This window comes from Hemibagrus wyckioides, linkage group LG15, assembly GCF_019097595.1.
Source record: "Hemibagrus wyckioides isolate EC202008001 linkage group LG15, SWU_Hwy_1.0, whole genome shotgun sequence".
NCBI classification, from domain to species: domain Eukaryota; kingdom Metazoa; phylum Chordata; class Actinopteri; order Siluriformes; family Bagridae; genus Hemibagrus; species Hemibagrus wyckioides.
In genome coordinates, this window is record NC_080724.1 from 9,634,118 (window position 1) to 9,646,294 (window position 12,177).

The 12,177-nt window shown below is 41.5% G+C and overlaps 1 protein-coding gene across 1 annotated transcript in view; it reads right to left on the reverse strand.

The window, feature by feature from the left end:
* Positions 1-3,129: 3,129 nt before the first annotated feature.
* Positions 3,130-12,177, reverse strand: part of spryd3 (SPRY domain containing 3) — a 43,358-nt gene continuing 34,310 nt past the window's right edge. Inside the window, exons 8-11 of the mRNA XM_058410095.1 lie at positions 11,703-11,760; positions 6,998-7,105; positions 6,475-6,611; positions 3,130-4,999 (exon numbers count right to left, since the gene is read on the reverse strand). Coding sequence (XP_058266078.1) covers positions 4,865-4,999; positions 6,475-6,611; positions 6,998-7,105; positions 11,703-11,760 — 438 coding nt within the window. The 3' untranslated portion in view covers positions 3,130-4,864. The remainder of the gene's footprint in view (positions 5,000-6,474; positions 6,612-6,997; positions 7,106-11,702; positions 11,761-12,177) is intronic.

Consider the following 12,177-nt stretch of genomic DNA (forward strand, 5'->3'; position numbering starts at 1 on the left):
CACACAAGAATAATACAGATTTAAACCCCGGAGCATCTTGAGTCTATATATTACCTTAATGACAAGAAAGCCCATGCTTTTTCTGTTGTTGTTGTTTCAAAATGGAAATGAACTCTGTAAATGAGTGCCTTTAAAAAAATTCCAGACTTTTCCAGACTTTCCAGACATTTGCAAAAAAAAAAAAAAAACCCCTGTCTAGTTCAATACAAGAGGAAGAATTCTCACGATTTATGGAGAGGGGGGAAAAAAGAAAGAGCTGAAACACTTTAAAGTGAAGCGAATGTGGTTTAATGTCATCATTCAACAGATATGTAACGTAATTCGTCGTCTTCTCTTTTAGCGGGAGAGTTTGAAGGATCCATACTGACAGTTTTGGCATAAACTGATGGGGGGGGGGGGTTGCATTTCTGTAAATCGTGGGACATGAAGACAAGACAAAAACAATCACTGTAATAAGTTTGCAGATCAGTGACCTCAGGCCAAGACAGCTGGAGCAGAAAATGCATATGTGATATAAATATGTCATGGTGATCCCTGCTCCAGCATCTGTCTCTCTCTCTCACACACACTCACACACACACACACACACACACAGCTGTAAAACCAGCTCTCCACCACACTGTGACCCACACACTCAATCTGCTGTAAAGTGCTCAGGACGTCGGTGAACTGGATTAGCTCACGTTAAAGCACTGCCAAAAGCTTTCTCTCTTTCATATTCTTAGCGTGAATATGGTGGCACCCCTCTCCCCCCCCCACACACAAAAAAAATAGATACAAACATGTTCAACCTGAGACACGGGCTTCAGTTAAGACTTTCACTTGAACCCCACCTCATGGAGGGTTGTTTTTCGGAGCTCAGTCCATATTAAGGCGGATATATTTGCATGCGTTAAGACTTCGGGACTTCGTTTGAATATCTGGGGTTTCCTGTACAGATTATGCAAGAGCTCCTGTGCGATGCACTCGCTGTTTAAAGAAGAAAAACAAATGCAGACTGAAGAAGGAAATGGGGTAGAAAATATGGACTGGAAGGAAATGGCATAGGAAATGTTGACTGGGGAAGGAAAATACCCCCCCACTACACACACACAGCATGTAAAGATGAAAATGTCTTCCACCTTCATTATTCAGCAGCTTGTAAGATCCAGCTCATCTTTTATTTTTTTATATTGTTTTATTGTCTAAGCCAGAAGATTCTAAATCTAGGTCATGTAATGCTAAAGCAGGCACCGGATTTGAGTTCTCACACACATCCATGTTCAGAACTGCGGGACACTCAGACACGCCTGAGACGAGTTTCACTCGGAAAGAGTAACATCTAAGAGTCTGAATCCTGACCGCGTGAAGGCGCGTCCTCCCTGAACGCGTCCCTGCAGATCTGCATCCGTACGATACACACAAACACACCGGTATAAAGAAACAAACCTCGTTTATTTTTTCTTTCTTTCCCAGATTGCATTTAGCGTCTCGGAGAAGAAAGCCGACGTCACCGCAGACTGACCTCAGCACCTCCGCTGAGGACGCAATTACCTCGTGACATTTCTCTAGTCCTGCCCAAGGTCTCATTTCCACGAGGCAGCGATAACAAAGTGGCACTTTCTTTCTGAAGGTCAGCTGAGCAGAAAGACAAAGGGACAAAAACATGACAAAGTAAAAATGTCACCAGCTTTAAGATAGTGAGGGAAAGGGGAAGGGGCAGGACCGTGAGGGTGATGCTGAGGGATGCGACTGCCCTTGACTGCATGCTGCTTATACACTGAAATGCCATTCTCTCTCTCTCTCTCTCTCTCTCTCTCTTTTCACTCCATTCATTTATTCATTCATTCAGCTATTTCCTGAAGTGATTCTTTGTTACGTGCTGTGGCATCAGTACAGCCGGTGACTATATATATATATATATAATATGAGTTTATATAACTGTACATTTATATACAAGCTTTTTAAAAATATATAGATATAGCTACATATGATCTATGCATCTTGGAGAAAACCGTCCAACTCTCGCTAGTCTATTAAATTTAAGAGCTCAGTTTCGCTGTATTCAGGGTTGGTGATTTTAAGATGGTCACTTACGCTCAGAAAACAAAAATATATGTAAAAAAAAAAAAAAAAAATAGTTCGTAAATACATTACATCATATCTCTTCTTGAAATTTTTCGATGGCAATTTTTTAATATAATCGTTTTTTTGGTTCATTTTTTTTCCCCTCCAAAAAAATAAGTTAGTAGGTTATACTATGATATAAAAATAATAGAATCTAATAGAAGCTGATTATATTGTTGATTGTCACAAGCTCTCCATCTCCTCCAAAAGGAAACTTCCGGAACCTAATGCCTCGCTTTCACAGGATGGACTCGGAGGAGACTGTGAGAAGGTGGCCACAGAAACAAACCAGATGCTCAGCTGTCTGTCTGTTTCAGGTCATCAGTCAGCATCACAGATCAACATCCTTCTCCTTCTGTTCATGAAGGTGGAGAAGAAGAGGAAAGGCTCGGGTTCCTGATCGAGATTGTTCTAACTCGGAGGACAGCATGGATCAATACGGGCTGGGGGCGACTATTTATCTAGGATGAAATGATATAAAAAATAATAAGCAGGGGTGGACTGAGCAGTGGTTTGGGCTGTCAGTTATTTATTTCTAGCTGCCCCCTGGACAAGGAGGGTCTGTACACTAGCTACTTCTCGTCTCTTGTTCAACAAACAGACAAAGAATCAAATCCTGCTTGTTTTCAATTAAAAAAAAAAAATATATATATATATATATATAGAAAATAAATAATTTGGCACATGGATGCTGTAACTATAGCACAAGTTACACAAGTCGAATCGCACTTCCTGCTGCACGACGTATGTCACTGATATTTTATGAATAACCTTCGACCTTTTTCCGAATCAGATACATGACGCATCAGATTCACACTAGATACCATCATGATTTGTTTTCTATGAATGTACATGACATTACAGCCTCGATTTCAGTGACCACTGACAACACAAGGTTTAAGGGTTCCTCGATTCTAAGCAAACACTTTCAATTTAATCTGAAAGGACTGATTTCTCGAACCGTCCCTCAGACCAATCCTACGATGCGTGTGGTCGCTGTGTTCCAACATATTCTGTCATCTATCCATGTATTCTCGTGTCTCGGTTAAGTATAGAGAAGTTACAGAGGGAAATGAAGCTTGAAATGATGTCAGTGATCACTGGTGCCTCTGGTGAGTGTATGTAGCTCCTACAGGTAGCTTCACTAATCTGCCATGAGGCTCATATATTAAAGCAAGTATGTAAATCGCTCTGATTAGTGAATCATTAGTTTGTGTTTAACTAGTGAGGATTAGAAGCCATATACAGCTACTAACGTTTCTCATTACAGCAAAAAAATAAACAGCGCAGGCCTACAAGCGACAAACACGGGATGGTGGTGGCTCAAGTGGTTAAGGCTCTGGGTCGTTGACCGGAAGATCAGGGGTTCGAGCCCCAACACTGCCAAGCTGCCACTGTTGGGCAAGGCCCTTAACCCTCCCTATTCTAGGGGTGCTGTATCATGGCTGACCCTGTGCTCTGACCCCAACCTCCAAGGATGGGATATGTGAAGAAAGAATTTCTCTATGCTGTAATGTATGATGAAAAGGACTTTTCTACCTTAAGAGATTCGATTGACTTGAGGATTACTGCGGAGTCGCCTCATGGGTAAACATTATGAAAGATAGCAGATAACCTTTGACCTTTTTTGTCAAGGTCACCAATGTGACATCATTCTCTCTGCTGGGAATTTTATACTCATTAGTCTCTGTGTTAATGCACTTCCCTAGCTGACTAGCTTGCCACTTTTTAGCCTCATCTATTCAAATAGTTACTGGGCAGCACTTTTAGAAATTCTACTAAGACGTGCTTTAAATCAGGGTTCCTGAAATCTTTCCCTGGAGGAACAACCCACCGTGGAGTTTAGCTCCAACCCTGATCAAACTCCTCTACCTGTGATTTTCTAATGATCCTGAAGACACTGATTAGCATGCTCAGGTGTGTTCGGTTAAGGTTAAACTCTGCAAGAAAGTGGATCTCGTGGGCCAGATTTGAGGATCCCTGCCTTAAATTGTCCACCCCTGATTTGAGATTTCAATAAAATGTAAGTATTTGGGAACAGATCTGTAATTATACAAGTCTCATTTTACGAGGTCATATTCAGACACCGATTATTAGCCTCAAACGACATTCCGTAGTCGTTGTTTTTTTTATATGCATCATTCCGAAGTATCTATATAATATTGCCAATATGAAATTATTGACAAAAATTTGCCATACAACGTAGCTGGATTTACAGCTGAGAGAAAAGCCCTTGAGTACAAAGTGTGGATAGCTGCTAGCTAATACAGAACATTGTAACCGTCTGAGTAGCCCTTAAGTCCATATCACTATACGAGTGTACGCAGTTTCAGTATTCAATGCTTTCCCCACACACACACACACACACACACACACACACACGCATTCTCACACTCTGCTCAACTCTGAATACAGCTGCTCAAAATGGTTACGCACAGAACCATCGACGAAAGAGAATCCCGAATACAGCTCGGCCCCTCAAGGACAGAACGACCTAAAGATATAGTAAGATATGCATCGATATTCCAGCGTGAGTGAAAATCATGCATTGCTGTTTTTGGTTCCATGGCAATTGAAAAAAATAAACTACCTACTTCCACCCACTGTCCACAGTGTACATACCCATGAATAAGAAAAAGAAAATCAGTTTGCAGCCATAATGTTCCCTGATTCCCTTTTAAACCGTTTATGATGCTACAGGCTCACAGTTGAACAGCTGAACTGTCGATTCTGGCGATTCTGCCTCCGTCTCCGTCCGTCAGCCGCTGAGAGGGTGGAGATCCACTTTCACCTTCTCTCCGCTGCTCAGCATGCCAACGGTGGGGTAGAATCCTCCTGCCGGCACCACCACTTCCCTCCTCCCGATGATTTTCCCGTTGCGGGTGAAGAACACCTAGGGGGCGACAGAGAGTCACATTTTTGCAGCCACGTACTGTACGTGAGACTCAGGCTCGTACACCAGCTGCTCCACACAGCACACAAAGCCTAGTTATAAATGCCATGTACTTTTGAGGAATTGGAAGTACGCAACATTTGGCTCGGACAGCAGTCGGGCCTTTCGTTTTTATTTACAAAAGATCTGAAGGCAAGGTTTACTCGGGCACGGTGCACATGAATAATTCCGTGTCCTAAACTAACATCACTTAGTAAATATGTACAGTTGTAAAAATTTGCAGCATGGACTAACGACATGCAGCAGTGGACACATAAAATATTGTTGCAAAAGTGTGGCGAAGTGCACGTTAACTCTCCATGATTTGTGGAGTCAAAGCCAAAATTCTTTGTGGTTAGATCAGTACTGAAATCCCCCGTGATTACCGCTGCTCAACTTTCACACCCGGACAAAGCCGAGCACAAAGAGATCTGGCCTTTACTTTAAGACAACACTGCTGACTTAAAACATGCGCAGCGTCTCATAAAAATGATTCATGCGATGTTTCAATTTTGTAACTGTCTAACGTTGACGTTTTTCCAAGACAAATGGCCATCCATCAGGCCGCAATTGTTGTGGAAGAGAAATATGGCTGATTATGCTTTTAACAACACTGCTGCGCTTCATGGTGAAAGAGTCACGGGTCAGACTCGGGCACCGAGAGCAGAGAAACACAAGCGCAAACACCCGAGGGACGAATTTAACACATACATGTTTGTTTGTGTGGTTGCGTTTTTATATCCTGTGGGGTCCCCACAAGAATAAGAAAATCTGGCAACTTTGATTGGATGGTCCTGCTTTGATTTTTTTTAAATAACCAAAAGATTTGAAAGCACAAAAGAGGCTAAATATTTGCTTCTTGTTACTGAGGGTTAGATTTAGGTGCAGGTAAAGCACTAATTAATCACACTAATGAAAAGTCCTCACAACGATATACAAGTAAGTGTGTGTGTGATATGATTATTCTAGCAAAAAAGATCTAGCAATAAAAACTGGGTCAAACCTGAAGCTCTAATAAAAATCTGATATGTAGTTGATGGACAGATTACAGAAACTCATCCCTTATGACAAGCTTCATTATGATCATTACATTGATTATCCTAATTAAGGTTGCTGTAGATTTAAAGCCGATCCCAGGAACATAGAGGGCGAGGCTGAAGGAATACACCCTTAATGGGGTGACTGTTTACTACAAAGGTCTGTGAAGAGACGGGTATTCCTACCAAGGGGCAATTTAGTACAGTCAGTGCACAGAGGAAACCAGAGAACCCCGAGGAAACCCATGTGGGGAACGTGTGAAACTCGAAGCAGGAGCTCTGATGCTATCCGTCACCGTTGTCCTCTCTTCTCATTTCAGTGAGGCATATTCTAATTGTGAATAATGTAAATGATGATTACTATAACAAGAAAAAGGTGGGCGTGTCAGAACGGCTCACCATAACCTTTCTGCCTTCCTGCTCTTGCTCGGCGTCGTCTCCTTCCTCCTCCTCATCCTCGTCGTTTTGGTACAGTACGTTTTGAACACGGTTTTGTTTAGGATTCTCGGCTAGATCCTCTCCTTCATCGACCTCGTCTAATGGATAAAGTATATATAAAAGAAATAAAATTTAAAACAGACAGAAAATGAATATTTTCAGTGGTGACAGGAACACTTTCATTTCAAACTGCTGTAAGTGAGGAATAAAACGCTCAGGGGGAATGCTGCTCTAGGTTATTAATCAATAATGGATTCCAATTATTATTATTATAATTGTTATATAATTCTTATATAATTACGTGTATTTTCCAATAATAGAAATGTTTTAATCCTTATAACACACAAATTTGCCAAAATGATGTGCATTTAGAAACAAATTAGTTCCTATTCTCATTTTTGCTAGCAGCCACAAGCAGTTGTTCCCACTAGAGAAGTTAAAATAAATGTATATTTGTTTGCTCTCTGTTTTACAAAGACCTCACCTTCATAGTCACGAGGGAACATGATCCCACAGCCCATGATGTCCCCCTCAAAGCAACGTGGGCCGAACGGATCTCCAACCCCGCTGCCGTGGAAGATCTTCCCATCATCTGTAGGAAAACCCCAGAACAATTGTTCTCAGAATTAGCAACTGTAAAGTTTGTAAGAGATTCCACATAATACATAAACACAATTTTACACCCGTAGAAAGATGCTGATGCTACTAGTATTTGAAACGCAACAGGATGTGTCATCCACCATTTGTCTTTTGAAGCTTAAACCTCTCTCTCTGGGGAAAAAAGGCAAGCATGAATAATTTCTTTCATGGACTGGACCTGGACCTAGTAGTATAATTTAGTGGTAATGACAAAGACAGATTACACTGACAGTCAGAAGGCTTTAAATTTCACTTCATGCTCCGGTAGCAGCAGGGGTGTACAATTAGCCTATTTATTCTGAGGGAGCCAGAACTTTACTGACTGCACAGACTCAAGTGGCCTCAAGGCTACAGGCTTCCAGAGCCTATATATTTATGGCATTTGGCAGACACTCCTCTGTAGACCAACTTACACAACTGTCTACAGGGAAAAACAAGTCCCTTTGCTAACGCGGATTGGCCCAAGGCTTAATATACCATCAAGCTGTGGCACTTCCAGCAACTGCTCTCGAATCAATTCTGGAAAAGTTTTTATTCTCAAATGGTAAAGCTTCACTCCACCACCTGATGCTTGCTTTTTCTGATATTGTGATGGGTGGGTATGGGCCAAGGTACTGTCCGGGATTTGACCACTACCACTGAGTAAGGGGGGTGACTTGCGACATCCCTGGCTTTGTTAAAAAGTACAGAGCTTTTGCCTGTAACCAGTGGGCAGGATGCAGCAGTGGACTGGTATAAGTGAACTTAGGAAGACTGAAGACAATTCATACTGCTGATTCGGGATCAGTTGCAAGGGTCTAAAACGGCATGTGCAGGAAGACCAACCAGCAATCGTCAAGTCTCCTTGGAAGGAAGCAGTCTAATGCTCCTGATGCTGTTCCAGAAACACTTGCATAACCAAGAATGATGTGTTTAAAGCTTACACCAAGGATTTGGGCATTTTTGGTAGAAATGATCAGAAAGATAAGAAAATAAGGGTGTCTACATGCATTTTCAGGAGAAAACAGAAGCTCGATCTTGTGATTCATTGAAAGGTCATGTCATGTTAAATCACATGTATTTCAGTGCCTTTATCGCTTGCAATGGTTATGAAAGACAACTCTAGAATGACCAGGAAAAAGAAAGGGTTTAGAGTGATGATGCAGATGCAAAGCAGAAGCCCAAAGACCTATAATTTCCAATGAGAAATCTTTGCATTGCTAGAACATTCCACCACTGCTCTGGTCTTAATGATTCCAGAATATCTTATGCTCTTCATGCAAAAATAGACCAAAACAGAGAATAGCTTTCTTCTCTCTTAATCTAAACGTCTTCTTCACTGCTCTGTATGTGTAATCTTTCTGATAGAGAGCAAAGCAAATGTTGGCAAAACAGAGACATGAAAATATGAAGAAGAAAAAAACACTGAAAAGGTAGAATGCAGACAAAAAGCCCACTGCACCGTGTAGCTGGTAAATATTTGTGAAGTTGTCATGGGACCCGTTCCTGGCTCAGGATCCTGCTTAAACAATCTCTATCTGAATATGGGAGGGCGATGGAGACAGTGTATCATTAAGACTCCAATGCGGGCCCCTGTCACAACACTATACCACAAACACAGAAAACACTGCAACCAGTGTGGGAGAGGAAGATGGCTAAAAATAAGATAGGGGACATAGGTGCCTTGTCTCGGCCTGCTGGAACACTTTCAGGACCTTTTGGCACCTGAGCTGACAGGAAACAACACACTAGTAAGCACAGATGCTTTTCCTTGTACTTCAGAGCTATCTGGAAAAGATGAGAGACGCTATCTCCATCGGGATGATGCCGCTTCCACAAAACAACTTGAGGAAGAGGACCAGATATAAAGAGTTGGTTGTGCCATCAGTAGATTCCTCAAATCAAGTCTTCATATCCAGTGAAGAACATTGTTGTAATCGTCTCCGCACAACAGTTTAAGGGTAAAACATCCTGCCAAGAGTCTTGCAATTGACTCACTTTACAAAATCAGGCAAAGTATTAAACCAGATAGAGAAATCTTACCCTTTGCAAATGTCCAACCTAAATAGCTTGTGCAATGGGCAGATCGTTAGATCATATTCTAGATCTGGTTTTTCTGAAAAGACAGAAAACCAGCTGGGATAAAACCCAGTGAGGGTCCGGTATATAGGACCGTACCTGGTAATAGCATCAGGTGTAATTACTCAACGGCTGAGGAGTCACAGATGGGGGCTTCATATAGCTTGTGGCATCTTACTGACCCATGACCCCCCCCCTTCACCTGGCCTGCTGCTGAGGTCTTGGCAAAGCTTATTCAGGAGACGTGCACTATAAACATGGCACTCCTTTAGGTCTTGATAACAAAAAGCAGTGGCCTGATGTGTGCGATAAGCTGAGTGGTTTTCTTCATAGCGTAGGGAAGAATAATAGTGGAGGTGCAGGAATGATGCGATAAGCCAAGTGCAGGCATGATGGGGAAATTTACATTACTGTGGAATTTTGTTAGTTAAATCAATAAAAATAGCACTGTGAGTGAAAGGAATGCATGCATGTAACTGCATCAAGTACATCTCTTGGTTTAAACAAGATTAAGACTTGTGCTGTCTCAGAGTCCTCAGAACACTGCCAGCACTGTCTATAAACACTCCTCAAGCCCTCACCCATCACCCTGGCTTCGTAGCATTAGGTCAGAAGTTAATGGTTGGGGCAATGGTGGCTCAGATGGTTCAGACTCAGGGTTGTTGATCAGAAGGTTAACCTCCAGCACTGGGTTAGGGTTAGGGCCCTTAACCCTCTCTGCTCCAGGGGCACTGTATCATGGCTGACCCAAACATCCAACATTCCTACTTCCTTGCTGCAAAGTATCTAGTGACAAATAAAGGCTGCTTCTACTTCTTCTAATCAGGATATCTGAGTCGGTTGTTGTGGTGGCATGAAGATGATGGCTAACTGTACAAAACTCTTTCTGCCTCTCTGAGATGGAAGTCCGCAGCGTCAGACAGAGTTCTGCATCTTAAGAAGCTTCATTTAATCGATAATCACAATCCAACTTAGCCTATTATCAGAGCTCAGGCCCTCACTGAGCCACAGACACAGAACCTGAGATGCACAGAAGTGCCCCTGCTGCTGCTCCCGGCCACACTCAGAAAGCCCTCGAGAAAAATTCCTAGTTCTCCACGGACAAGCAGAGGCAAAGAGAAAGGAGCACACAATAGAAGGGATTTACAGCGTTAGATGAAGATACGTATAAATATAGGACGATGTTGGATCTGAAAACGTGATCTGATTTTCAGCTTCATTGATCGTGCGTTCACGCAAGATCATAACAGACAGTAAACGATTGTGAAACACACACACACACACACACTAAATGACACAAAGACACAGATATACACAGACATAAATACAGACACGCATCAACATGAAAACACACAAACTGGCAGACCAACACAAAAATAGAGAGACAGACACAGAAAAACATATATACACACACACACACAAACTCAGAAACACAAAGAAAAATACACACACAAACAGAAAACCATATATATATATATATATATATACACATACATACATACATACATACACACACACACACGCAAAACAAACAAACTCAGACACACACATGGACCCTATCAGAGAGACACACAAAGACACACACACACAAACAAACAAACTCAGACACACACATGGACCCTATCAGAGAGACACACAAAGACACACACACACAAACAAACAAACTCAGACACACACATGGACCCTATCAGAGAGACACACAAAGACACACACACACAAACAAACAAACTCAGACACACACATGGACCCTATCAGAGAGACACACAAATATATACACACACAAAAACAAACAAACTCAGACACACAAGGACCCTATCATACACAGACACACAAAGATATACACACACACACAAAAACAAACAAACTCAAACATGGACCCTATCATACAGACACACAAAGATACACACACACAAATACATAAACAAACTCAGATACATGCAGACCCTATCAATCACAGAAACACACACATACACACACAGAAATACACACATAAACAGAAAAACAAATACACACTAACACACAAAAACAAACACATACATACACAGACACAAACACACACAAAGACACTCTCAGACAAAGACGCACACCTACAGACAAAAACCCAGATACAGGCAACACGCGCACACACACACACACACAGAGAAAGACAAAGACATACACTTTTAATTCTTAGAAACTTCTGAGCAGGTCTGAACAGAGCCGCTACCCACGAACAAACACAGACATAAATCAAAAAACGTGTAAAGCAAATAGCAGTTAAACAGAACTGATCTCCCAGAATGCAGCGTCTCGCTCACGGCCCAGTGGCTCTCACACTTACTGGATCTGAACTCATAATGTTCCGGTCACTAGCACACAACCCTAATCACGGACAGATTAAGTGATATGTGGGTGCACACAGTGTGTGTGTGTGTGTGATTGATCGCACTACTTTCTCCATCACCTACTGTACAAATTGTTGTTTATTTAAAGCAATGTTGTGTGGGTCTCACCTGCGTGATACGCTACTGAGCCTCGGCTCCAGCCTGGATGTCTGTTCTTAGGGTAGTCCTGCAAAACACACACACACACACACACACACACACACACACAGAGAGAGAGATTACGACGATGAAGATAACTCTTTTTAGATAACCGTTGCATATCTATTTACACAAAGGGAAAATAAGTATATGGGCATTTCTGATATTGTGTTTGTGTGTGTAAATCTGAAGTGAATATGCACTTTAAGGTTATTAAATAAATAAATAAATCTAATAATATTTTAATTTATTTAAATTCAATGTCTTCTGATTAAAAAAACATATGTATTATCAAGTATAAATGAGCATCCATGGATTTCCGAACAGCTCACTTCCTTACTTCACATGATATCTAGAGACCCAATTTTTCTGGAATTACTTAAATGACCGCTTAAAAGAAAAAAAAGAAAGAAAATTATAAATAATAATATTTTTATAACAGTTT